Source organism: Neolamprologus brichardi, chromosome 23, assembly GCF_056152115.1.
Source record: "Neolamprologus brichardi isolate AB-2024 chromosome 23, ASM5615211v1, whole genome shotgun sequence".
NCBI lineage: Eukaryota > Metazoa > Chordata > Actinopteri > Cichliformes > Cichlidae > Neolamprologus > Neolamprologus brichardi.
The window spans coordinates 7,867,936-7,895,353 of record NC_142125.1 but is presented as its reverse complement, the minus strand read 5'-3'; the positions used below and the strand labels follow the sequence as shown (position 1 = coordinate 7,895,353).

Genomic DNA, 27,418 nt, shown 5'->3' with positions numbered 1-27,418 from the left:
ACAAAATTTCTTTCTTTATTTTTGATAAATTGTTAAATTATAAACATCTCTTTACAGCTGAGCACTGGTAAGTCAAGATTTGCATGTAAGAAAAAAAACCTTTCACGGTTTCTTCTTTTCTGCTTTGTCTGTCTTGGGCACTCTGAAACGTGTCTTCTGGGAGTATAGCAGATTCTTGGCAAAGATTCTGGGAATATGGCCCATGTACAGGAGAACAGCCAAAGTCATACCTAGAAATCAAATGTTTATTGTATGTATTGTGTTCATTTTTTAAGCACCTGAAAGTACATGCACATTTAATCAGTTTACCTGTGAGAGAGCCCAGCCAGTAAACCACTGCATACTCTGCAAAGGTAAATCCAGAACAGTGGAAGGTGAGTCCATATGCCAGTGATGGATTCATGTAAGCTGAGGTATAACCTTTGGCTGAAGAAAAGAATAGAAAAATACAGTTTTTGTTACATTTTCAGCTTTAAGTCCGCTGAACTTTCAAAGTAAAAAAAACAAATGCAAATAATGGATCCTTTGACATCAAAAAGCAGAAGGTAAAACGTTTAAATAATACAAAGATTAGGAAAGCCAGTTATTCCCAGGCTTACCTGAATGGGACAGGAATGTTAGGAGGACAGCAATCAGCGGCACTCGGATCAAAGCAGATCGGTGGCATAGGTTTAAGTGGATGATGTGCAAGACGAAGGCACAGGCAAACTCGGTAAAAAATCCCTGAAGCACAGAAACCAGCAGAGATGTGCTGCACTCCCTGATCATCAGGTTTTTGATCATGTGCATGTCTGTCAGCTCCAGGCTCCAGTAGTATTTAGCTGCAAGAAGGCCTAGGTGAGCCCCAATAAACTGGGCAGCAACATTAAGCAGTGTGGTTACGGTGGTGGCCTCAAGCTTCAGGAATTTCTGCACAGCCAGGCTGGGATTCCCTGATGCATCACCACAGATTATACCGTGTGTGAGCAGTACCACAAACAGTATGGTTAAAGTCACATCAGGGCCCAAACCCCCGGCCCACTCGCCCACCTCCACGATGGTCTGCACCTCCAGCCAACATGCCACCAGCATAAAAGAAGATGTAAACTCTGAGATGAAGCTGAACCGTGGCCGATTTTTAAGGAGAAATCGAACTGAGACTACAAAAGTCACAGCAGCCACAAAGTATCCGAGAGACGCATTCAGTCCAGACATGGCTCAGGCGAGATGTCCCCTTCTGTGTTTTGAAGAAAATGAAATTAGCGGGGGTCTGAATTTACCACGGTGCTCACTGTTTGACAACGTGGCACATGCACAGACACAATTCTTATCAGAGACACGTCAGGGTTTTTATCCCACAACCACCTGCCAAAATACACATGGGCTTTTTCAAGGTCAGGTCAGGAAGCTGGCCTTTATTCAGTGATCATTTATTATCATCATTTTGTAAAAGCTCAGGTTAAAATGACTCCCCACTCTGTCTAGAAGAAATAAATATACTGTGAATTTGTTTCATGATACTGAAAGGCTTGGGGGGTTTTTTGTTTTTGTTTTTTTTATTTTTAGATAAAATTAATATATGAGGATTATACAGCTTGGAGTCTGTATAGTAAATTGAAGCATGTATTGGTGATAGTTATAATTTTTAACACTGAATCAGTGTAGACCTTTTTCCCTGAGGGACTCAAGCTACTGTGAGCTATTGCACAGAAAATACATTTTTGCAAGCAGGTTACCACAAAACCCAGATTTCAATGTCAAGAATGGGAATACAATGTATTTTGTAAAATTTAAACAATGTGATTAACAAAGTCTGCACAGGGCATACAGTAACACAGAGGTTCCCAAACTGTGGGCCAGGCCATAGTTTAGGAACCTCAAGTGCCAAATGTACCCCTCTTACAGTGGTTTGGAGTGCCAAACCACTGTAAGAGGGGTTCATTTGGAGTGCCAAACCACTTACCCAGGAGACAGCAGCCTCTGGAGCAGGGGTGGGCAATTCCAGGCCTTGAGGGCCGGTGTCCTGCAGGTTTTAGATCTCACCTTGGGTCAACACACCTGAATCACATGATTAGTTCGTTACCAGGCCTCTGGAGAACTTCAGGACATGTTGAGGAGCTAATTTAGCCATTTAAATCAGCTGTGTTGGTTCAAAAAACCTAAAACCTGCAGGGACACCGGCCCTCGAAGCCTGGAGTTGCCCACGCCTGCTCTGGAGAAACCCATACCTCCATCTCCCTAGCTACTTCCTCCATCTCACCTTGGTGAATACTGAGGTGTTCCCAGGCCAGCCAAGAGATGTAATCTCTCTGTGGCAAGGGTGTACCCTGGGGCGTCCTTCCGTTTGGACATGCCTAGAACATCTCGCCCAGGAGGCATCCTGATTAGATGCCTAACCACCTCAGCTGTAGGAGCCATTCATATGACCCCTATGGAAAAGAAAACATCAAATGGAAAGAGCACCTGGTGGTTACACCTTAGCCCATGGGGGTGCACATACACACACATTTTATATGTCTATACATATATAAATAAATGTAGTATGTATGTCCTAAGACGGCAACATGATGAGTAATGCTACAAGAACTCTACCACATATATAGCAGATATAAATGGCAAAGGACAGAAGTTCAAGACATTCCTGATCTTAGGACAGATGTGAGGCAGCAATAAAATGCTTAATCTTACCTGCACGTATCTTAAAATTTCCCGCGTCTGCGTTAATGCTTTATTTCAAGCCTTGATAATCTACAACCCTCAAAATATAGGAAAGAAAATTAGGTTTAACATACAACCTGTTAATTAAAGTGACAGATGTTAAAACTGTTAATAATCTTTAACAAGAGTCACAAATATAAAACACAATTCAACACAATCCATCCAACAATTAATGAGATATTACAGTCTGGCATTTTTTCTTAAAACTAGACTGAAAGAAAACAAAAATTATCTGCTTTGAATCAAATTCACCTTCACCAGTTTTGTGTAAATCTGTGTGAACTTTAACTATCTAAACTCATTATCCAGAAGACTTTTAATATCCATTCATGTTTGGGATAAAAGCATCACGTTTTCTAATCGTCCCAATAGCTGTGGCCTCAATGCTGCTGCAAACTAATCAGGAATAGCCCAAGGAAGAAAAGTAAACCCCCATCAACAACGGCCCAGCTTGACAACCTATTCCTTTTCTCCAAGGATCAACAAGTTATTGTTGTCTGACAAATTTCAGCTTATTACTTCATCAGGGTCATGATGAAGGCAATAAGCTGAAAATATGTTAGTCAAACAATAAAGTTATGACATTTCCTACACATGTTGCTGTAGCTTTAACCTCTGAACGTGCACCTTGGAAGTCGGTGAGGTGAGCATATTTCGGCACAGGGGACCCTCAGAGCTCTGTTGTCTCCAGAACATACTTGTTCCTGTCATGTGCTGTGTTTAATGACTGAAAACAGCCCACTGAAGGAACAATGGGCTGGGAGGTCAGTTCCTTCATCATGATTATGCAAATTCTCATGACTGTTGATCAACAACAGTCATTATGCAAATGTACTGTTTAGAAGACTGGGTGACTGTAGTCACCAGAAACTGAAGAAGTCACTTGGATGAGTGACAAAATGTTTCTCCCACTGAAAACGCTACGTCCAGATGTACAGAATCAACTTTTGGAGATACATTTTATACTGCTGCTGCACGTGATCATAGTGTGAAATACGATTCATGCAATTAATTGCATGGGTTACTTATAACTTTATATCTGTATATGTAAAACCACAAATCTAAAACTTGTGTGAAAAATCTTGGTGCAACAATAAAAGCGGGCTTTAGTTTCACTGACTATATTTGTGCTGTAACTAAATCAGCCTTTTGGGATCTTAGTAATTTGGCTAAACAGAGATATTTTTATCTGGAGAAGCTCATTCATGCCTGTTTTTCTGTAGACTGTTGCAATGATCTTTTCCTTGGCCTCCCATATCACTCCAATTGTCTTCTCCCTGCATTGGCTTCCAGTAAAATACAGAATTGAATTTAAAATATTACAGATTGTTCATACATCTTTGAATGATTTTGGCCCTAAATATAAATCTATAGTGTTTAATGTATACAAACATAGTAGATCTCTAAGGTCTGCAAGATCTGGTTACCTAGCAGTTCACATATGTATATTTTTGTTTTTTTAAATGTATTTTTATTATAATTCTTCCAAACAACCCATTGCCCTGTAGGATGCAATGCCTAGTTATAGCCTTCGTAGTTGCCACCATAAACATTTTCAATAAATATCTATTGCATTTGGGCATTTTGGAACCAGCTACCCATTGTGGTCACATCGTCTCCAACCCTAGCTATTTTGTAAAGAGCACAGCTTTAGATTCACGGTTGCTTTTAAGTAACAGTGTAGCTGTGCCATCTCCCTTGTTTTAATTTTTGTTGTTTTTATTGTTATTGCCGTTATTATCTTTTATCTTGGATTTTGAATTTATCTTGAATAGCTGTGGTGTTTGAAATGTGGTGAATAAATAACTTATCTCGCCTAACCCCCAATTACATGTAATAAAGAACAAAAAAAAACCCTTCTAATTTGTGATTGGACTAATCGCATCACATGTCAGGTTAAAAACCGGGAAGTGCCGAGCTGCCTGTAAATCAGATGTGTTTGGGAAAGCTGGGGGGATAATAAAGCTGCAGGAAAAGATCAAATATCTGTCTAATTCTTGCTTTAAGTTTAATGCTCCATGTCAAAAGAAAGTAGAATGCAAAAAATAAGCTAAGCCTGGCTGGTGATTTCATTCGCAGTGCTAGCTTTGTACAAACAAACAAACAAAAAAAAACTCGTTCATTTCATGGTTAAATTTCGTGATTAAATTTGTTGCGAGTAATGTGATGCTCAGACTTGGGGCGGAAGTTGTGAAACGTGTGTGTGTGTGTGTGTGTGTAGGTGGGTGAGCCTACAGTGAAGAAGTGATGGGCAGGGGAAGAGCCGACTCTCAGAGAGGAATGAGAACTTGTCGGGGATGGCGGACAAACCTCCGACGCTGGTCGTGAAGCTGTTTGCCGCCGGGTTTTACGGTCTCAGCTCGTTCCTGATCGTCGTGGTGAACAAGAGTGTCCTCACTAACTACAGGTAACGGCATAGCGGTAACGCATGTAACGGTTACGGTCGATAAGCTGTTTCCATGCTAGCTAACCTAGCTTGTGGAAGTTGTGCAGGCTGAGCAGAGCAGGCAACACCACGGTGCTGATTAGCCTAACGGCAACTTTTATCCAGTGATGGTAATCTTGTCGTTCACACTGCAGGGAGCCTCTCTTTCTGTTGCCTGTGTTGGACAACATTTTAACCCTTGAGTGTTAAGTACGAGGTTAGCTTACTAACTACAGTGTGCTGAACTTCTAAAGCATTAAAATTTACAGGAGTTTCATCTGTACTTTTTCAGGTTCCCGTCGTCGATATGTGTCGGAATAGGACAAGTACGTGATACGTGTAACTTCTTCTTTTTTTGTTAACCAAGCTAGACACCACACCTTAAAACCAGGCAGGTATCGACACTGATTTCTTCATGAATCTCTGTGCAGATGTTAGCCACGGTGATTGTGCTGTGGGTGGGCAAGGCTGCAAGGGTGATCAGCTTCCCAGACTGCGATGAAACCATACCTCGCAAGGTGAGTCTCACCTGTCTATTTATATATGTCATATTCTAAATGAAGAGTACCAGTCATTTATTACTAGTTTCCAGAGGTCTATATGCAGTCTGTTCATCTCTTAATAAACAGTCCAAATATCAAATGCAGAGGCCTAACATGTATAATTTTGCCAATATAAGCAACTATTTGCCCATTAATAGCATATCAGTATTGACATATATTAAAAAAAAGAAAACGGATTCATTAGAAATAGTTTAGCAGTGTCTGCAATACCTGAAGTGACTGTGGTTTAGAAAGTAGAGGGAGTTATTATCTTTTAATTGGAAAGGTATAAATGTTTTTGGGCTAAATATTGAACCCCAAATTGTGTGACACATTAAGCACTGTACACATAGAGTAAGTGGCTTGTAACCTCAAAGCATTTATGCATTAAGTCAAGCTGTGTCTAACTAGATCTTGAAATATATTGCTGAAAACTAGCATACTCTATATGCATTAGATATATTAGCCTTTATTTTTTTCTTCACCCTTTGAAAAATGGCATTGCCCCCCCCCAAAAAAAAACTGGAATAGGTCAGGTTTATGGTGATCGCTGCCTGTCCATCAGATAATTAATTTAACCATGCTGGAGCTGTTCCTACTTAACAAAACCTCCCTATCCTTTTTTTCTTTTTTCTTTTCTAGACATTTCCTCTACCTCTCCTGTATGTGGGAAATCAAATCACTGGTTTATTTGGAACCAAAAGGCTAAAGTAAGCTCCACATTTTGTAAAAATTCACACAGTTAAAAACTATTTGGCTATTAATGTTGATGTTTTTCGTTTAATGGATTTTCTGTCACCGTTTACGCCCTGGTGCACCAGTCTGCCCATGTTTACAGTCCTCAGGAGGTTCTCGATCTTATTCACTATGCTGGCCGAGGGATTTCTGCTCAAGTAAGATCACACACAACAGATAACCTACTTTTCTTCGCCATTTACTGGTCCTTTTTTTGTCCGGTTCCAGTTCTAAGTGGTCATATTGAATTTCTTTACTGTATTTAATTTGTGGCAGGAAGAAATTCTCCAGACCAGTTCAGCTGACAGTGTTTACAATGATCCTTGGGGCATTTATAGCTGCGAGGTAAGTTCTACTAAATCCAGGTGTGCTGGCTGTTAACCAAGATTTACCTTCACTACAAAGAGATGCTTTGTCGGGATATAGGTCCACGTTTAGTTGCTATTATCTTCAAGGAAGTTAGACACATGTTGTAAAGGAGCCCTGCCTAAACACAGCTTAACTACAGCTTAAATGTTAGCCAACTGAACACATTATTATTTTCTTGACACTTTCGATTGCCTTTTCTTCTTTCTGATGCTAGTGCTGACTTATCATTTGATCTGCAAGGCTACATGTTCATTCTCCTGAACGACATCCTGACTGCAGCCAACGGAGCCTATGTGAAGCAAAAATTAGACGCAAAGGTATGTGATGGCAGCATCTGATGAATAGTGACCATTGTTGGGTGGGAGCTGTATTTGGCATTGAGCTGATTACGTGTGAATGTAGAGAACTCGAACTGTCCTTCAGTATCTTGCTCAAAAGAACTTGGCGTGTGGAAATACATTGAGTCAGTTCTTTTTACTCCCGCTAATTTGATTAGATTAAGAGAAAATATTTGTGATTCATTGTTGTGGTAAAATATCGTTGTGCTTAACTAAACATTTTTTTTTAAGATTAGTCGTCAGATCTGTTTGGACTGACTCCGAAATATCTTGTTTAAGCTCGTTCGAGTCATATTTAATGTCACAAGGGCAAACTGAACTACTCAGTTCTCACGTTTCTGCAAGGGCCGATCCAAATTTAGTGTATGACGCCTATGGAGCGCCATCTCCTAGGACTGAGCTCCAACCACGAGAGGGGTGTGTATGAGTGAGGGGGTGAAGCCGATGAAGCCATGTGAAACAGAGCATGCACAAGAAGTCTTAGGTGGTGCCATGCATGACATCTGTATGCTACTTAGTGAGGAATGCACTGAAAGGCTTGTGAATAGCACTCTGTTCCGGCTCTGCATATTACTTGTGTTTTCCTGTTGCTCCCTTCCCACCTGCTTCTCTACCCTTTTCATTTTTTCAGGAGTTGGGGAAATATGGATTATTGTACTACAATGCATTATTTATGATAATTCCCACTCTGCTGTTGGCTCATGTGACTGGAGATATGCAGAAGGTGAGGAGTTAGCATTTATTATTCTACTTCTACTACTTTAACACTATATTTGTTAAATTAATGCTTTTTTAAAAATTTTTTTTACCAGAGCTGTTATGATTTCAGTACCGACCAGTTATTGCTTGGTTTAATCCTGCATTTAAGTGAGCGAACATATGTCTAAGCATGGGTGTGTGCCGTAAATATGAGCTGTCTTTTCATTTGGTCAGTGTTGGCAGACATTCTGGGTTGCCCAGCTGGGGCCCAGCAGCCAGAAAGGCACAAAGATGCTATTATGCACCTAGCAGAGTTATTACAGCAGCATCAAGTACTTCCCTTGACTGAGCAACCACCATGGATATAAACTAAAACGCCTCAGTTTTTAGGCTGCTCACTTTCTTTAAGTGAATGCGTGACATTACACATCAAAAACCACTATAGTAATATTTTACTTTACTAATCAAATGTGTTTCAATCATTTTTTTTCTTTGCTTTTAATGTTGAAACAAATATAATGTTTAATGTATTTGTTTCAGTTTGTGTTTCCCATACTCTGCTTCTCCTTTCAGGCAGTGGAATATGAGGGCTGGTCGGATGCATTGTTCCTCACCCAGTTCACTCTGTCGTGTGTCATGGGGTAAGTTACAGGCTTGTGATGAAATGTGGCATGCATGAATTCAGTATCAGTGCAACATCTGGATGATGGCAAATTTCTGTGATTTGTTTGAGTTGTTTGCATTGTTGTACCCGTGACTTAGATCCCTTGCATGAAAGCTCTTTTCACGGAAAGGATTGACAGATTGATAGCTCTTTCTTGCAGTCTCAGTTCTGTCTTACAGCTTGTCTACAATGTTGCATTAACATTTTGAAATCCAATTTCAGGCTCCAATAAACGTTGAGTGTTTTACAACATGATTACTTATTTATTTTTCACAGGTTTATTCTGATGTATTCCACTGTGCTGTGTACACAGTACAACTCAGCATTAACAACTACTATCGTGGGCTGTATTAAGGTGAGCTGCGTGCTTGAGGGAACTGTTGAATACAAAACAATGCAAAATGCTCAGGTTTGTTAATGTTTTCTCCATTTTTACAGAATGTCCTGGTGACATACATTGGAATGGTACTCAGTGGAGACTACATTTTCTCATGGACTAACTTCTTAGGTTTGAACATAAGGTAAACAGATCCCATGTTTCTCCTGAATCCGAGGGTCAAATAATGTCACCCCCTCCTCTCTGATACCCTGGCATAGACCTTCCCCTAGGGGAGTGAGAACCCAGGACCCGTGTAGTTGGAGCATATTCTCTGGTAGTAGTAGAATGCAAGTATATCCACCCCTGCTCGCTATCTGATCTGGGACACTTCCAAAGTGGAACAAAGTCCAGTTCTTCTCTAAGAAACTGGTTACAGATCCCAACTATATGTAATCAGTATCTCAACCCCATACACCACAAGCTTCACCAGAGAAGTTACAGTCCATGTATTGCTAGCTAGTCCTAGAAGCTGAGGATTGGGCCACTGCCCCTCTGTGAATTGCCACCTTAATGTGGCAGAGGGGTTTGTGTTTTCCAAAGATCCCAGAAACTATGTTGTGAATGGCAATCTTCCCCTGGTTGGGTCTCCTAAAGGAAACTGGGAGTGGTTCAGAAAACCAATATGAGCCAAAAGATCAATGGACCAGCTTATCCTGCCTGGGACTTTGTTTCCAGGGTCCCACCATGGAACCGGGAATGGCCCACAGGGGCCTGAACAGACTTAGCCTGAAGTAGTTACAAGTCTGCCCTCCTGTGATCACACCACTTACAGGAGGGGCTGTAGGGGTTCAGTTTTATGCACAAAATGTTACTTCTGTTGAAGTATGAAAAATCTGATACAGAAACAGTCTGATTAAATATAGCATGATGAGCACTAGCATGATAATTCTTGTTTCTTAGTTTAAATACAAACTGTTCTCAGCATCTGTTCTTCTGGTGGGAAAATAAAAAGTTTCTGTTGACACAGATAATATTGTATTCCAGCCCGGCGGGAATTCAGATGTGTCAGCTGGATCTTATTTCTAGTTCTACAACTTTGATGTGCTGTAGCATGTTCTCTTAATGTTGTTTTGATACAACATTTTCATGTCACCTCTCTCAATTTTGTTGCAGTATTGCTGGCAGCCTGGTGTACTCGTACATCACTCTTACAGAGGAACAGTCCAGCAAAGCGAATGAAAACACCAAGCTGGATATCAAGGGCAAGGTGGTTGTATGACACACACTGGATTGTTTTTTTTTGTTTGTTTTTTTTATTCTTATGCTGATGAACAAAAAAACTCTATTTTTTAGTAAAAGTGTAATTTATGGAGTATTTTGGCAGTAAAGGCATGGGATTGGTGGGAACAGTGTTCCAGACACTTCCGCAGTGTGTTTTTGTGGAAATGGAGCAGTACCATTGCCACGCCTCTCTGCTGCTACCATGGTGACGAAACCCTCCCAAGTGTTTGTAGGTTGATTTTTAGATAAGCTTCTTTGTTGTTATTTTTTTTATGTTGTATTTTGATACTGTTCTTGTGAGCTTTGAGAATAAGGGAACATTAGGTGAAAAATATTTATACAAACATTTGATATTTAGACAGAACATTTAAAGTTAAATGTTGAGATTATGGACATTTTCTTGAACACATGCGCGATCAGCTGGTTTACACATTGGTGTGTACTCATGAGTCAATGGGAATATTAAGGAAATTATTTAAAAAGGCACAATCCTTGTTCTTGCCTTTCAGTTTTGCTGTTTACAAGGAATGTAACTATAGATGCCTTTCTGAGCACAGTGAGATGCACTGACACTGTCATTTTCCGTTTAACTCTTTGTCCCTATACTTTGTTTATTTTATTTTATTTTTTGCGCTAACACTGTCACACGCTTGTTAACGACACACGTAACGACACTGACCGGACCTCATCCTTTAAAACAACCAAAGCCGATGGGCAGCAGGCCGTCAGTTCTCATCAAGGATTGTGGCTTTAAATAGTATCGCCTTCTTTTTTGGGGTGATAATTTGAGATGACAGTTTACATTTTGCTCCTTCAGTATTAGAGAAAGTTTGTTGTGGACTCTTAAAGCTGTAACTGGTTCTCTCTATGCAGAATTAACAAACAGTATATATGGTTTGTTATTTGTACAAGGGGATCATTTGTTTGTGTTTTTTGACAAAATGTGATCGCACTTTTAACTGAAGTAGCATCTGCAGAAAAGTGTATAACAGCCACGCCTCCTGTTACAGTCATTGAGATTAATGTATGTTCCTGAAATTTGTTTCAGGGTTGTTGTTGTTGTTTTTTAAGTACTATGAGAGGAACTCTTTTTTTTTTCTTCTTTTTTCAATTATCAGGTACAAGTGTCTGCTTTTAACAAAACAAAACAAAACAAATAAATATCATCAGTTTATATTTATTACTTTTTTTTTAGACTTATTAATTTGTAGGTGGAGTGGCTAGTAAATTGTTGATGCTGATCACATCTCAAACACAGTACCCATGATCTTGTAGCTGCAACACAATGTATTTTTTACATTAAAAACTCTTGACTTAATGCAGTGGTTGTTTACATTGCTGTAATGTCATTCCAGCATCTAACAGAATGTTCAGAGTACACACTTGAGTGTTTTGTAGGATTGCACTGATATTTTTTTTAACATCTGCATCATTAGCATTCCCTGTTTAGCCAGATTTTGTGTTTCTAAAGTAAAACATTTTCTAGTTTCACAGAAACTATCAAAAACAAGTTTGAAAACGTTGATGCTCGCTCCAAGTAAATTCAGCGCGGCTCTATAACTGACTGTTTTAAAATATTACGTTTCCAGCTCTTCACAAATTACAGTAGCATAATGGCGCCCCCTTCTGCCACACCTTTAAAATGCTGTTGGCCCACTTTTAAAGCTTTATACTAGATAATATGTGCTGAGACCTACTCTAAAACACATTGTTTTCTCAGGAACAATTTAGCATTTTAAAGGCATAAATGTAGAGAGTTTAATCCGCACTAAGCTTAACAAAAGGGCTTCTACCTTAATTATTTTCTAATTTGCCACCACTAGGAGGCAGCAAATGCTGTATAAAGCAAGATTTTGTTTTTTGTTTTTTAGTTACCATCAAAGTCCTCACAAATCCCACTATTAACTCCTCTTAATGACCAGACAGTACAGAAGTATGAGTTGGCACTCTATGGAAGCATGTGGTTGGTACAAGTCTGTAAACCGGTGCTGCTCAATCCAAGTATGCAAAGACTCCCAGGGTCAGTCATTTCAAAGTCGTTTCAGTCATACTTCAATCCAGTGCATGAAGCACAGAAACAGGCATTAAGGATATATATTCTCACGGTTATAAAAGGCCAAGAGGAGAAAAACTATCTAACACAGCAGCTGAGCTGTTATGAATTACTTTTTAATAAGTATATTCACTGTTACGTTGGCAAACTACAAGAAGTCTGATGGGCAGTACCACACAAGATCACCACAGCTAACAAGAGGGCCTTGTGTGCTGCTGAATGTGGAATCTGCCAAAAGACCTCCCTTACCTAAAATCAAATGTATTTCCAGCACAAAGAACATCTTAATCAACCCAAAGTGAGCCTAGAAGAGAGCATATTTCTCCAATATTCAATTCATAGTTGAGGCTGGATCAGGTGACACTGAAACCTCCCTCAGTCATAGGCTGAGGCTCTGCTCTCTCCAGTGTCTTTTTAGCCTCCCCCCAGCCAGTTGCACCAGTTGGTTGCAACTACCCTAGTCTGGTTCTGTCTGAGGTTTCTTTCTGTTAAAAAAGTTTTTTTCCCTCTTGAAGCTACTCCTATATAAATAAAATAAAAGTGAGTTGAATTGAAAACATCTTACATTGTGTGCAACATGTTAGTGTACAACTTTGGAGGGATAAAAGATAGATAAAAGAAAAAAACAGCAAGCTTTGGTTGAGGCATGAAATTTATAGAAAATATTTTTAATATAAAAAGTCACATGTTGAAACATCAAGGATACAAACCCACTACCATTAACAACTCATGACCTTCTCTGACCTTGCTGGTCATAACTTAAATGAGTACAACTAAACCCACTACCTCAAACTTAAACTGTCATAAATATCCACAAATGAATGTAAAAGGTAACCTAAACTAAATACTCATACCACATTTAAATTGATATACAATATACACATTAAAAATCGGCTGAACTTACAGACAGCAGTGTCCTGTCTTACATGTGCAGCTATCAAATGTTGCATTGCTTTGGTTTTTTTTTTAAAGTCCCACAAATGGGCACATAAAAAGGCACCTTTGTCAGTTCAGTCTGAACAAAACAGCAGTTTTAACATCCGCACTATGCTGCAAATTCTCAATTATGGAAGTGCTGGTGTTAACGGCAGTTTTACATAGACATGTGCTACAAACAGAAGAAAGACGAAACACATTGATGCATTTCAACCAGGCAGGTGCAAAAAGGAGCGACTGTCACTGGCAGGAAGGGATTTAACATTTCAATGTGCAAAGACACAGCTTAAAAGAAATGAGCACAGATCCTCAGTGTTCAGAGTGTGAAACAAAGACTTCAGAGATATTCAAACTATGACTAAAATAGCCTGATAGAACGGTAGTGGAAAAACACAACTTAAATATAATTTGATTATATAATTGACTACATAATTTTCCCCATAAAGAGAGTGCATAAACACCCTAATGTACAACAAACTGAGGTCTTATAAAATAAAGCACAAGGAATTCAAGATACAGACCACACAATATTTTCAATCTTCACCAGTATATACAAAATAATATTCTTTTAGGCAAAATGCAAGGTTCAAATTTGTACAGAGGCCATCCTGGGATATCAAGTGAAAACATCAAATGCAGAAATTCATTCAGGTTTTCAGACATTTGCTTACGGGGCTCCCAGAAGGTCACAATGGGTATTCTTATGCTCGATGCTGTGCATCACTTCCCCATTTGATCCAAAGAGAAAGTCTGAATGTATTATGATGTAATAATTATGTACAGCTGCTGATTATAACCACAAGTAGGCAGACCCCTTGCTGGCAAATTAATACAGACCTGCCTGAGCTACAAGTCTAGATGTACTAGAAACCATAGTAGTGTGTGCCGTGTGTACAAGCAAGTCTCCTGCCGTATCTGATAGAAGAAAAGGGGTCAAATGAGTGTCTGCTCAACCAGCATCACCTGTGGTAAGTGCCAGTACCAGTGCCTTTCACACTGAACACATGATATCAAGTAATGTAGGATGTTTATCGGCCAAGGGAAATCCAAGAGGTAATGGAAACGTTACTGCACATGTATTAATGTACGTCTTTCTCTCAATTTCATAGTAACATTCTGGGGGCACTATTATTATTATTACTATTACAGACATTTAGCCTAAGTAGACCCACATCAACTCAGCAAATTTCAATACTTTCGACCACATCAAAAAAATGTCCCCACAATTTTTTTCTGGATCAATGCATCATTAGATAGCAGATCACTACAACCATCAAAGCTGCTAAACAAAAATAGTTATTTAATAACATTTGTCACCACTGATTTACACTGATCAACAGAACAATTATCTCAGCAGGAGATCAAGGGTCTACCTGTTGGACGACTCTCACAACTAGACTGACCTGCTGTACGACAGAATAGTCTTCCTCCCTCGCCTCAACAATAAATACAAACGAGCTCTTTACAGTTTAACTCATGCACAGCACAGCTAAAAGCAGCACCGACTGCATACCACAGTGAAAGTGTTCTTTTTCCATCTCAACAGGAGCTAGGAGAACGAAAGATAGTACAACCTTGTATTCTGAAGCATGAAGCACACACGGGCGCACACACACGCATACCCACACAATCTTAAAGCAATGAAAGGGAAGCTCGACAAACCTGTGACACTACCCTGAATATGGGATAAAAACTCCACCCAACCAGAAAGAGTGGGAGTGAGCAGAATTGGAGCAGTTTCCCTAACTAAAGGGGCCCTTTTGTTGCGTACATATAAAAAATATCCAGTAGATTTTGTTGTTTTCTGATGCATCTCCTGTATCGCTACAACAAAGCTTACAAAAAATTCCACTGGCTCAATGTTACTATTAAGGCAACTGTTGTAGTGAAAGGAAATTTCTAGGCAGCCAACACCGTGAAGGCAAACTAGGTGAAAGTTGAGGCATTCCACACTGCACCCACTGACTCACCTCTCCACAAGCCATATGAGAGAAACAAGGCAGTGTCCTTTCATTACTCCCAAAGGCGCTAGGAGGGGCAACTAGGCTTACCTGACATTTCACTGCACACTTTAGAGAAAGACATTATGAATTAAATATATAAGTTATAGCGTCAATTAAAAAGAAGTGTTTGTCGATTTGTAAGGGACTGATTTAAAGGATCCAACAGTCCTGATGTGTCAGCTTTATAGTGCAACAAGGTTCTCGGCCATGTAACATAGGCTGTAGAAGTTACAGCCAATGCAGCAGAAGTTGCACAGAGAGGACAGCAGTCTGTAGAGCCAAAGGCGGCTGCTGAGGTGTCTGTATTTGACATCCGTCTCACATAGTTTAGCGTAAGCTTCACGGTTGGATGACAGCCCGATATCCTGACCCAGTCCGCATGCCTGCTCAATAAGATGCATGTCAGCCATGATCTCTGACGTCATTTGGCCAAACCACTGAGCATTGACGGCCGAAACTGTCACGGACACAAAGAAGATGAAGATCTGGTGGGAAAAGCAGAGAAAAAGATTTAGGAAATGTTCCAAAATGAGTGTCATGCAATGCAATAATATGATAAAACAAAACATACCTGAAAGGCTTCTCTGTCATTCAACATGTCACTTGGGTGATAAACAGCATAGATAGTGAGGTTAAAGAAAGCACAGGCTGAACCGAGGTGGAGATAGAACGGGACCAGACGACTCTGAATAAAGCCATACGTGTGTCTGTTCAGGTGGTTGTTCATCACAAAACCTGAGAAGAATCAAGGACATTAACTCCACAGGCAAAATCAATACTATTTTATTTAAAAAAAAAACCATTTTTTTATTATCTCACAGCAGTAACAACAAAGTCTGAAATCAAGTTTCATCTCAAAATTATAATTATATAATATAAATACAGGAATACATTTACATGCAGAGTTTTTAGTGGCACTGACATAATATGACCACAGTTATACTAAAGAACCAAGATGAAAAGAAACATACTGCAGCGTTAAAGCTAACAGGAATGTCAACTGCTGCAAAGCATGCAGCCAAGTTTGTGAAGGGCATTCCTCCACAAGCAAGGAATGTACACACCTTATAATAACAAATGCAATATGTGTGTAAACTTTGCAAGCTACAAAAAGCCAGGTGCAACCAATGCATTGCACTTTAAAAGCATTGTATGCTTGACGATTCTGAAACTAAGTGTGTCACAAACATTCACGGTATCGTTTTGTCCTCATCTTTCTGTCCTGTGATATGCATGTGGTGGTGTTAATGGGTAATCTGGTGAAAGCAATCATGTTTAAAGACTGTAAAGTTACCAAGTGAAATTCAAATGTGTCAGAATAGTGGCACTAATTTCTTTTAGTCATGGCCAAGTGATGGGCCTGTAAGAACCAAAACCTAAAAAATGAAGCATGACATGAATTGGGGTTTTGCAGAACTGTTACAACCCCCCCGTCCCCGGACATACTGAACACACACTCTGATCAAGTCACTTGTGTCCCATTCAGGATGGTTGAGACTAGACTGATACCAGGGTTTTTTCTCCATACTAAAGGTTTTGACCATTAGTCAAATACTGTCATTTTTGTTGGCTTTTCTACAATGGACATTGATTTAATCAAATACAAAATGTTAATTTGTTCATCAAATGGACATAAATATCATGAAAAGCACAGACTTATGTTAATTTAAGTAACACACTCATTGCTGGAGCAGATGCGCCATACTTATATCTGTAGTTAACCCCCCAAAAAGACAGTTTTCACTAGAAAATCTGTGCTTCAGTAATGACTATAAAATAAACAGATATCTCTTTATTGGCCACTTCTTATAATTTTCTTATCCTGTATTTGTGTGCATGTTTACCTGAAATGAACGTGACCCAAATCTGCATCCCCCAATAAGTGGAGATCAGAATCAGCTGCAGTAGCTTCACAGTGAAGGTGGGCTCTTGGTCAGTGGGCATGCTTTCTCCACGGCCTCCAATACAGTGCGCAAAACAGGTAATGCTTTTTATCTCCCACCACCTGGAGTTTTCCTCTTTTTTCCCCCTGAATGGAGGACTAGCAGGAGTACTCAGCTGCAAGCATGCAAAATCAAAGTGCCATTAGCTACAAATTTTGGCTTTAAATGCTGAATTATCGGCGAATTATTTGCTACTGTGGCAAATCTTCCACAGTAGCAATAAACTTTTGACACAGCTTTACAAACAAAGCTTATCGAGCTTTAACAATACATGCAATAAAGTAGGCTTTTACTTCCGTCACTGATGAAATCAGAGCACCTTAAACGATTTTAGAAACTTTCCTGTTAGGTTGCGGAAACTAATATTTTCACAATTAATAAAATTACGAAAATCGTACTAAATACAGTAAACCGACAACAGATACATCTTATTTAATACATAGTTTATTTTAAGGAGCTGCAGAGGCGGTGTCTAATGTGTTGGATATGAAAATATTCAGTTAATCTGGAACACCTCTGCTGCACATAAAACTACACACGGAACTTCAGCTACAACTCAGAAGTGCTGTGATAATTTTTCACTCGAAAGTGGTTCGACAGCTTTAAGTTTTAACGAGTCGTGTGGCTTGTACAAATCGTCAAAGTCACCTTTACAATAATAAGTCACGCTAACGAAAAGTTGCTGGGTAGCTGTAGTAACAAAACTACACTGACTGACAGCTAACAGGTAGCTAAGGTTAACTGTGTGACTCACTTTATGAGAGTCACACAGTTTACTGACTAGCTAACTGAGAGCTTTATAATGATAAAAGAAAGAGGACTTAATGCTATAAACAATGTGAAGAACCTACCTGTGTTGGCAAAAGACTGCGGGCACCTTGCTGCAGTTGACTTTATAGTAAACTTACCAAACCGGCTGACAGCTACTATCGCTGTCTGTAGAAAGGGCGGACCCGCGAAGATGTCCCCTGGAAAAACTTCCCGTGTAGTCTTAACTGCAGATACTCGTTCCCCCTCAACAGGTAAAAGTTTCCATACACTCTGACGTAAGAAAAAAAATAATTAAAAAAAAATAATTGTGGTAACTAGGATGACTTTGGAAAGTAGCCCACTCCTCGTGTCCCTCTAGAAGTAAAACGATGTAATTTAATACCTCATGACACTAGTTTTAAAGCATGATCTTCAAAATTAGCAAACCACAAATTTACAGACCACATGGGAATGTCGGATTGGATATTCTGCAGACACAGTCGGTGACCCCCAACTGTCTAAGTTTGTGGTGAGTTCATTAATCTACCTCTGCATGTCTTCTTTTGTATACTTTGCAGTTGAAGGCAGATATTTTACTGCGGCTACATTTATCTATAATGTGGTTTAAAGTGTCTCGTTTATCTTGTGTAGCCTGTAATTGTATAGGGATGCCTCTTGCAGTATTATCTTTAATGTAATCAGGTCTTACTTTGCATTTCAGTATAATCTCTGTTTTGATTATTAGCTTTACATGTTCTGCCCTCTGGTGACAGTAAGCAGCTACAGCATGTAGATGGTAGTCTGTAAAGTTGTGCATAGGTTCTGGGTAAATAGTAAATGGCCTGTATTTGTATAGCGCTTTACTAGTCCCTAAGGACCCCAAAGCGCTTTACACATCCAGTCATCCACCCATTCACACACTGGTGATGGCAAGCTACATTGTAGCCACAGCCACCCTGGGGCGCACTGACAGAGGCGAGGCTGCCGGACACTGGCGCCACCTGTAGGCAACGGGTGAAGTGTCTTGCCCAAAGACACAACGACCGAGACTGTCCAAGCCGGGGCTCAAACCGGCAACCTTCCGATTACAAGGCGAACTCCCAACTCTTGAGCCACGATCAGTTCACAACCACAGGAGCAGTTCACAACCACACCTGTTCTTTTGAGTCTTTTCCTCAAGGAGAGGAACTGGATGTATTTTGGACACTCATTAAAGTAAACATTCCAGTCTTAATGAATATCATAGTTAAATAAAAACAACAATGCCTCCTCATACTCACTGTACAGATTTTTACCAGAATGACAAAACTAAATATGTTTGTTGTATTTTTATTTAATGTATTATTTATTTCAGACAGTATTTTTTCCACATGTAGTTTTAATTCCTAGTATAGTTTCAGTTGATTATAATAACCTTGTTAAAAACTAGTTATAAAATGGGTGGCTATAATTTATCTGACATTTCAAATAATGTGAAATAACTGATGGAAAAAAGGCATGACAATGAACTTTATTGTAGGAAAAGTTATAATTACATGTTATACACACCTGGAAATATAGTATAACCTCACACTGATATCAAAATAAGTTACAATATATACTTTTTAAAACTGAAAAACAGGAACCATGTATTATACATGTCTTCAAAGTGTATGGCACTTAGGGGAACAATAAGACAAAATTGCCAAACAGGGAGACGTTGCATAATATGTGCAGTATTAAACAGTTTGAAGATGAACTAAGCATTGCATTTTCATATGAAGGCAAAAAAGTCACAAAAAACCCTTCATAATAAAATGCTTCTGCTTCTTTGTCACATTGAGAAAAATGTCCCCACGGGCTGGTTTCCAAAATAAGTATTTCAGTGTGATTAATCCCACTTTAGAAAATATTTAGCTCTCTTTTTTTCCTAGAAACAATCAAAATGTAGCAGCTTCTGTCGAGCTGCCGACAGAAGCTTTGTTTATCTGCGAGACAGGGCTGAATTCAGGCACCAGGTGATGGGAGATAGGGGTCAATGTCGGGCAGATTTACAGATTTTGTCATAGACTTCTGGAAAGGCTTCTTTACAACCTAATTCATCTCTCAATTTGTGGTACAACTGTCCATCAAACATCTCCCAGAACTCCTCTCGTTCCATGTAGATATCTGCATACAACATCTGGAATCTACATGCCAACGAAACAGCAAAAGCAGTGTGAATTAAAGCTTTAATATTTCATATCACTTTTGTTTCAGATGCTTCAATTTGTTTGCTTAATTTGAGACTCACCCATGAACATCTCTGACAAACTTCTCCAGCTGGCGTGTTGACGCTTTAGCTTCAAAATGTTTGACTTTAGGTTCCCCATAAGCCCCGATATCTACATACAGCTCCTCCTCTTGACCTTTGGGGTGAACCATCCCTCTGCCTGGTGGCAGCAGGAATGGACACAGCCACAGTGGGTACACCTAAAACAACACAAACCATTTCAATATTAAAGCACAAGTACCTCATACATAAACTAAGTGCCCGGCACACTGATCCATATTTGACTCTTACTTCAATGTCCTTGTGGAAGCGTGTGATGGCATCCTGCAGATGTTTCATGGGTACCAGCATGTCCTGGACCACGTGGTGCTGCTCATAGAGACGTCTGATGGTTTCTCCCTGGGTGAGCTTCAGCAGCGAGATCTTGGGAGGCACCATCCAGCCGAAAAGCCAGCGGAACACGGGGTTGTTGCCAAACGGAATAATATCCTGCAGAAAAGGCACAAATGTACGCAGAGATACTAAAATGTCCCTCTGTAATGCAGAGTGCCGACTCTTTTTTTTTAAACATGGAGAATTCCCTGTACTTGATTTTCATGATTCATTGTCTGATTTTAAAATCACAGATCACATGCTTTTTTTTCTGTTTATATATTTTTAAAATTTAAAATTCAAAAGAAACAGAATATGTAGACACACAAACATACGTAAAAATAAAATAAAATAATTTTAAAAAATCAGGTTTCAAAAAAACTCTTCTTTCTTGAAAGTTTTATTTCTATCACAGTGGGAATTTTAATTAAATATGACAGCCCTGAAAATACAGTATACCACGAGTCTGCTATCAAAATAAGTTACAATATATAAAAACGGGATTTTAGGATTCTTCTTATTAATCACAGTCTGTAGCCCAAAATTAGAAGTAAAAAGTAATTGCTTTGAAACTGTAAGCTGCACAGAGAACTGATTCATAATCACAGAACAGGGTTAAAATAGCAAGCTGTGACCAGATGTACTAGGATATCGTGATAACTGTTGACCCTACATTTGACATATTATTGATTCTGACATATACTGATCAAGCATAACATTATGACCACTGTTTGTGATGGCTAGACGACTGAGTCAGAGCATCTCCAAATTTGTGTATCTATCAGAAGTGCTCCAAGGAAGCGACAGGGTCATGGGCCGCCAAGAATCACTGTCACTGATGCATGTGGGGATCGAAGGCCTGCTCATGTGGTCTGATCAAACAGACAAGCTGTAGCTCAAACTGCCCAAAAATGTAATGGTGGTTCTGATGGATGGCCAGATGTGTGTGCATCTCTTATCTGACGAATACCTGGCAGCAGAATGTGGTATAGGGAAAAGGAGAAGCCGGCAGAGGCTGTGGGCGTTGTTCTCCTGGGAAACCCTGGATCCTGCCATCCATGCAGATGTTACTTTGACAGGTACCAACCTACCTAAGCAATGGTGCAGACCATTTACAGCCTTTCATAGAAACAGTATTCCCTGCTGGCTGTGATATCTTTCAGCAGGATAATGCGTCCTGCCATAAAACAAAAATGGTTTAGGAATGGTTTGAGAAGCACAACAAAAACTTTGAGTTGTTGACTTGGCCCCCAGATTTCCCAGATCCAATCAAGCATCTGTGGGACTAGCAAATCCTGGACAATTAAATGTAATCCATGGAAGCCCCACCTCACAACTTTCAGAATTAAGAATCTGTTGCTAACATCTTGGTGCCACAGTACACATTAGGGGTCTAGAGGAGTCCATGTCTCGACTGGGCGATCAAATATTAGGCAGGTGGTTATAATGTTGTGCCTGATCAGTGTGTCAAATAGCATGGTAGCATCAGTACTGGCTTTGGTCTTCTTACTTTCCACTGGAGGGCAGTGTTAACCTACCAATCACGGTCTGACGCCACCATGTCCAACAACAAAAACGATTCCTATCACAGATTGTCAGTTAGCGATTTAATCAAATCATCATTAAGCCCTGTTTCTGCCTGCTTTTCCCTGCACTGTCAACAAACAGAAAATCCTTTGGAAAACAGAGCATCCAAAAGCCCAGAGGTGACTCAACTAAATCTGTCAAACCAATACAATGCATAATTCATCACACCATTTACTGTTACAGAAACAAAGGATGCCAAGCCCTCCTCACTAATGGCTAATGGTGTGCGAGGGTGAGGGATAGGGATAGAGAGACAGAAAGAGACAAAGAGCATGCATTAGAGCCTACTAAAGAGAAGTAAGACAGCAAATAGGTAAGATGATGACGAGCTAAAATGTGACAGATTTATGCACCCCCTCAATATAATCCTAAAGCAGATAAAATCAGTTGTGTGTGAGTACCTGAAGCTCCCAGAAGATACTGCGTGTGTGTCTGTGATAGTAGTGTCTCAGAGGGATGTACTCAACTCCAGCGCAGTCTTTCTTCAGGTAGCCCTCCACGTGTTTAAAGAACCAGGGTTTAAAGTGCAGGCCAATTCTGTTAATCTGATGTTGAAGAGGAAACGGGAAGGTTAATATGATAAAACAAATGAAAACAAATCGCAAGCACAGTCAAAGATGCCTTACCCTGTCAGGCTCTGCGTGGTCAGTCATGGTTCCTGTCATGATAACGGCACTATCCAGACTATACTGGAGTCCCTCAACAAATGTGTTCTGCTTGTTCGCAGAAGCTTCGGTGAAGCGTTTACAGATGTTCTCAAGCCCTCTGACCGGCTCATAGTGCAGCTTCACCCAAGGCTTAGCTGGGACTATTTTAATCTCAGCGGCAACCAAGAAGCCCAGAGTGCCACAGGACCACGGGACGGCGTGGAATAGATCCGAGTTCTCCTCCTTTATGAAGAAGAAGAAAAAAAAATTACAAAGGTGTGTGGCCCTCTTCTGAATATGACTGTGAAGAGCCAGGCTTTCTGACATTAGGGTATTTGTCTCAGTTTTTCCTCACATACTTCACAGTAGCGACCAGTTTATCTTCTCACAAAGATCACGCTGTCTCCTTTTGGGGTGAAAAATCCTAACATGCAAGTGTGACAAACCAGAAACGGGGCTTGGAACACAGTGTATTTGTCTTTGATGAACCACATTACTGTATTTAGTTATTTTATTTTACCAGCAAACAGTTGTAGCCTATAAAAAAAATAGCCTATTTTTAGCTCGAGAGAGTTAAAGGGAATTACGCAGGAATTTTTACTCAATCCTTGCCCATTTCTGGTAAACAGAAGGACTTAAAATAGATAATATTAACTAGAATAGACTAAACAGAGACACAAATGATAATCATAACATCAGTGACATAGTAGCTCACCCCAGTTCAGAGGTTACTGAAATGTATGAAGTACAGAAAGAAAGCTATAGTTTGTGTTGTTATTGGTTGGCTGTATTACACAAACTAATGAGAATACAAATCTATTGTGAAGTCATTGAGGCTCACAATCATATCCAGGACAAATGAATTTCCTTTAGCTAAAATCTAGGACTACTAGCAATTGTTATGAAAAATGTAAAACTGCCTGTAAAATGACCAATGTGACACTGATCTTAAGCACAATTGGGATGAAGACTCATCAGGGGTGGGCAATTAATTTTCCCAAGTGGCCACATGAAAAACTAGGCTTGTTGCAGAGGGCAAAACCATCAAAATTATAAAGAGATGAAGTTATTATTTAGCAGAACTGAGTTCAGCTTAAGTGGGATAGGCTCCAGCCCCCAAATATGCGACCCTGTTAAGGATACGTGGAAGAGAATGGAAGAAACAGTCGTAGTTTCTCATGTGGCCTATTAGGAAAATTAATAGCCCACCCTTGCATTAGGTGATCAGTGTGCACAAGTTTGACTAAAATCTGATCAAAACTTGAGGAGGAGTACCGATTTGTGAACTGTGCAGAAACAGATTAGCCCACTGGTCCTTTGACCAGGTGAGCTAAGAAGGAGAAATGTTTCTATCCACTGAAACTGAGGGTAAAAGTTTCCATAGTTATTTTTCATGGTGAAATTTTAGTGCGTTCTTGCTAATGAACCTTCTACCATGAATTAAAACCATGCTAATATAGTGAACACCAGATACTCCATCTGAGCAAAGCTGATTTCACTGCCTATGGATATTTCTTCAAATAGAAAAGCAGAGACAGCGTAATTGAAATCATAATTTTGTTATCTCAAAAAGCAGAGATAATTTAGTAAGGCATGAGTGCAAGGATGGCATACTAACCCACAAAACTCTCTTTAGAATACAAGCTCCTGGACTCAGACATATATCATCTATATACTTAACACAAAATCAATACTCACCTCTGTGCAGCGTACTAAACTGCCATCAGCTAGAACCAGTTCATAGGCAACACAGATGTGCTGAAACAGCCCATAAATATGGGATGACGACTCTATGCCGGTACCCATCACTAGCCCACCTGAGAGAGGACAGAGAATCATAAACGTCCTTTACTAATTCAATTTCTACCCGGGTGAGTACAACACCAGGCGGACACATGAGCAGACAGGAAGATCTGCCTGCTGTGAGTGTGTGTGTGTGTGTGTGTGTGTGCGCACGCGTGTGTGGACATGAGGATAAATTAATGTACTGCGGCCTGATTGGAAAACATTAGACTGTTGATGCGTTGTTTATAACATCAGGAAATCCATTATGAAACCCAATCCAGGGGTGCTTCCAACACTGCAGCCATTTCCTCCCAGTTTCGTCTTTTGAGCTACAACATCAATCCTCTAACGCGATTAGAAAAGTCGTTGAGGCTCTAAACAGGATGCAGTGACTGACAGAGGAAATGCAGGATTTACATCAGTGAAATCGGTGTCGACATCATCGGTACATCTCTCTATTTGCAGAAACCACAGAAGGTGCCGATCCATGATTCCAATGAAAATAAAGCACAACGTACCCACAGTGAGGTCATCCAGCTCTGGCAGCACTGGCAATGTCCAGCCGATGGAATTGAGGAGAGCGGTGACTTGACCCATGTTTGCCAGCGGTTCAACTCTAACCACCTAAAAAACAAATATATTTTTAAGTAACAATCCACCAGCAGGTTCTCCTGCTTCCATCTCACCCTCCTTTGTCACACCAACCCCTCTGCATGTCCTTCTTCACTACAGCTTCCTCTTTTGCTTCTGCATGCCAACTCTATATTCAACACTATCCCTCCTCAAACACATGTCCAAATCATCTTGCCTCTCTATCTTTGTCTCAAAAGATAGATCCTCACAACTTACGTGGAACTCGTGCCTGCATGAAAGTATTGAGCCAAATAATTAGACAATGTGCCATGCAGAAATAAACACTTTCTGTGAATGTAAGAAATGGCCTCAGTCTATCCATCCAGGTACAAACTGTTTGATTCCAACACTGTCTGGACTATTTGGACTGCATGGACTACATGGACATTTATAAACTGCTCAGTCCACCTTAAAGACTTAGGGTTAAGGACGATCAATAATTTTCAGTCGCTGGTCGAGAATAGTTTTCCACTTTTAATTAAGTCTTCGATTTCTCTCAAAGTTTTAACACTTAACATTAATGTCTGCTTAAGATATTGCAATAATTCACCCAACTTTTATCTGATTGGCTGTAGCTCAGGTGGTAGAGCAGGTCACCTACTGATCGGAAGGTAGGTGGTTCGATTCATGGCTTCCCCTAGTCTGCATGCCAAATATCCATAACCCCAAATTGCTCTCCGATGCATCCATCGGAGTGTGAATGTTAGCTAAAAAAGCACTTAGACAAATGTGCTGGTGTGAATGCACAAGTTGTATAAAGCGCTTTGAGTGCTCAGAAGAGTAGAAAAGCGCTATATAAGAACCAGTCCATTTACCATGATTGGCTCATTGTTGCTGAGCTCTCTTTAAAGACACATTTTTAAACATGTTTTATAAATAAACAGACAAAATCAATCAAATAGCTGCCATTCACATCATAAAACAAGACGTGGTAAATTAACATAGCCATTCTTTTCCCTACAGATAGAAAGTTTTTATTATTGCATTAATATGTTTTAATGATAGATGTCAAAGCACAATTTTTTAAAATAATACCTCTATTGTATTTTCATTACTATCTGACTTACTAACTGGGGAACTTGACAGAACTGAGCCCAGGTTGATGCTGTTTCATCGGTTACAAATATTTCTGGTTGAGTTCACACATACGAAACACTTGGAGCTGAGTTTATTGCCCCCTCATACCTGCCTCTTTGTGTCCACCTCTAGAATGTCCATCATGTTGATCATAATGTTCTTGTGGGTTTTCTTGTACTTGCCCACTCTGAGAGACACGGTGAGCCAGCCGGGGCGACCTGTACACATGTAGGTCTTAGCGCCCTCCTTTCTCCAGTCGCCCACCTGAAATGTCACATATGGAGATGTCATGGTTGGTATCCATTAGGTGACAGCAAAATCCTTTTAGTGATACAGCTGTTGAGTGATTAGTTAAAAAGTTTAAGTTATTGAATAACTGATTCCCTTTAAACGAGTCTAATTAGTTGAGGTGAAACCACACTACTGTTTAACTTTACAAAGCTGCTTGTAATCCACATAATATACACACACAGTACATCTGTTATCCCATCTGAATCAAAAGCAGCCTGTTAAAGTTTCCACAAGCATGACTCACTGCAAACAACACATGAAACGTTATGATCAATAACTGACTGTAATTGTTATTGATCATTAAATATCATGGTGGCCCAAATTAAAAGGGACGACTCTGCAACATGAATGAAACATTGAGATGTAATAGAAATAAAGCTGCGTGCCTTATCAGTTTAGTAATGATGGATTGCAGTAATGACCGAAAAGGACAGTGCAGCTCTGACACCTGTTCACGCGGACACGCTCACCTGTCTCTGGATGTCTCGCACGCGCTGGTCGTGCAGCTTGGGCGCAGAACACATCTTGAAAATGAGCCACGCTCTCGCATAGTAATACACATCAAATATAACGGAGAGCGGCAGCAGGAACAAGCACACAAATATCCACCTCTGGTGAACTATCACGTAATCTAGACCTTTGACTTTGATCCACAGCACGAACAAAACCACCAAACCTCCTAAATACAACAGTGGAACCATCGTGTCCGGGCAGATCGGCACTCACTCTCCTCTCTTTCCAAACTAAAGATATCCGCTTCACTTCTCAGCTGGGGAAGTAGCGCTTTTGGTGAACTCTGTATTGATTATCCCAACCCCCAAAACTCGATTTCTGATCACCCCTTCGCTGGGATAGGTGAGCACGGCTAGGTGGTAGGCAAGCCCCTCCCCTGCTTAACATTGATTGGGCGATAATACCAAAGGGGCGGAACCTGTCGTGTAAGCTTTAAGTTAACTGGTCCACTAAGTGACTGAAGGGAATACCAGAAACGTAGCCTTTTTGTTGTTTACCCAATCACGGA

At 40.0% G+C, this 27,418-nt stretch overlaps 4 protein-coding genes across 6 annotated transcripts; 1 reads left to right on the top strand and 3 right to left on the bottom strand.

The window, feature by feature from the left end:
• Positions 1–5,151, bottom strand: aqp12 (aquaporin 12). Of its 2 annotated transcripts, XM_087836946.1 has the most exons (5): positions 4,933–5,151; positions 2,240–2,408; positions 600–1,216; positions 310–426; positions 1–230 (listed from the first exon to the last, which is right to left on the bottom strand). In XM_087836946.1, exons 3-5 carry the CDS (start codon positions 1,192–1,194, stop codon positions 103–105), a joined length of 840 nt encoding a protein of 279 aa, XP_087693072.1. In that variant the 5' UTR covers positions 1,195–1,216; positions 2,240–2,408; positions 4,933–5,151; the 3' UTR covers positions 1–102. The 2 variants fall into 2 exon arrangements, with proteins under 2 accessions (XP_087693072.1, XP_006790220.2); XM_006790157.3 differs by lacking the exons at positions 2,240–2,408; positions 4,933–5,151 and having other exon boundaries at positions 600–1,274.
• LOC102794612 (nucleotide sugar transporter SLC35D2-like) lies at positions 4,908–25,257 on the top strand. 2 transcript variants are annotated; one of them, XR_015717238.1, is made up of 14 exons: positions 4,908–5,104; positions 5,415–5,448; positions 5,554–5,640; positions 6,307–6,374; positions 6,486–6,557; positions 6,676–6,744; positions 6,983–7,085; positions 7,738–7,830; positions 8,379–8,446; positions 8,746–8,824; positions 8,908–8,990; positions 9,962–10,055; positions 22,692–22,887; positions 24,862–25,257. XR_015717238.1 is itself a non-coding variant. In XM_087836945.1 (12 exons), exons 1-12 carry the CDS (start codon positions 4,995–4,997, stop codon positions 10,065–10,067), a joined length of 972 nt encoding a protein of 323 aa, XP_087693071.1. In that variant the 5' UTR covers positions 4,908–4,994; the 3' UTR covers positions 10,068–11,387. The 2 variants fall into 2 exon arrangements, 1 of the variants encoding a protein (XP_087693071.1); XM_087836945.1 differs by lacking the exons at positions 22,692–22,887; positions 24,862–25,257 and having other exon boundaries at positions 9,962–11,387.
• On the bottom strand, positions 12,769–17,959 carry si:ch211-121a2.4 (transmembrane protein 205). Its single transcript, XM_006790154.2, has 4 exons — positions 17,856–17,959; positions 16,906–17,119; positions 15,633–15,796; positions 12,769–15,546 (listed from the first exon to the last, which is right to left on the bottom strand). Exons 2-4 carry the CDS (start codon positions 17,003–17,005, stop codon positions 15,244–15,246), a joined length of 567 nt encoding a protein of 188 aa, XP_006790217.1. The 5' UTR covers positions 17,006–17,119; positions 17,856–17,959; the 3' UTR covers positions 12,769–15,243.
• dhcr24 (24-dehydrocholesterol reductase) lies at positions 19,218–27,224 on the bottom strand. Its single transcript, XM_006790156.3, has 9 exons — positions 26,868–27,224; positions 26,215–26,370; positions 24,915–25,020; positions 24,310–24,428; positions 22,591–22,854; positions 22,366–22,509; positions 20,297–20,494; positions 20,027–20,205; positions 19,218–19,922 (listed from the first exon to the last, which is right to left on the bottom strand). Exons 1-9 carry the CDS (start codon positions 27,096–27,098, stop codon positions 19,769–19,771), a joined length of 1,551 nt encoding a protein of 516 aa, XP_006790219.2. The 5' UTR covers positions 27,099–27,224; the 3' UTR covers positions 19,218–19,768.
• Positions 27,225–27,418: the final 194 nt, after the last annotated feature.

Bases quoted from the DNA above. Each gene is read 5' to 3' on its own strand.
- aqp12 (XM_087836946.1), bottom strand. From the start codon at position 1,194: ATGTCTGGACTGAATGCGTCTCTCGGATACTTTGTGGCTGCTGTGACT. The intron at 427-599 runs GTAAGCCTGGGA...TCTTTTCTTCAG, and splicing joins AACATTCCTGTCCCATTCAG to CCAAAGGTTATACCTCAGCT. The intron at 231-309 runs GTAAACTGATTA...TTTGATTTCTAG, and splicing joins CTGGCTGGGCTCTCTCACAG to GTATGACTTTGGCTGTTCTC.
- dhcr24 (XM_006790156.3), bottom strand. From the start codon at position 27,098: ATGGTTCCACTGTTGTATTTAGGAGGTTTGGTGGTTTTGTTCGTGCTG. The intron at 20,495-22,365 runs GTACTCACACAC...CCTTTTCTGCAG, and splicing joins GTATCTTCTGGGAGCTTCAG to GATATTATTCCGTTTGGCAA. The intron at 19,923-20,026 runs GTGAGTCTCAAA...GTTGGCATGTAG, and splicing joins TTTGTCAGAGATGTTCATGG to ATTCCAGATGTTGTATGCAG.
- si:ch211-121a2.4 (XM_006790154.2), bottom strand. From the start codon at position 17,005: ATGCCCACTGACCAAGAGCCCACCTTCACTGTGAAGCTACTGCAGCTG. The intron at 15,797-16,905 runs GTAAACATGCAC...GATTCTTCTCAG, and splicing joins TTGGGTCACGTTCATTTCAG to GTTTTGTGATGAACAACCAC. The intron at 15,547-15,632 runs GTATGTTTTGTT...TTTTCCCACCAG, and splicing joins ATGACAGAGAAGCCTTTCAG to ATCTTCATCTTCTTTGTGTC.
- LOC102794612 (XM_087836945.1), top strand. From the start codon at position 4,995: ATGGCGGACAAACCTCCGACGCTGGTCGTGAAGCTGTTTGCCGCCGGG. The intron at 7,831-8,378 runs GTGAGGAGTTAG...TTCTCCTTTCAG, and splicing joins TGACTGGAGATATGCAGAAG to GCAGTGGAATATGAGGGCTG. The intron at 8,991-9,961 runs GTAAACAGATCC...ATTTTGTTGCAG, and splicing joins TTCTTAGGTTTGAACATAAG to TATTGCTGGCAGCCTGGTGT.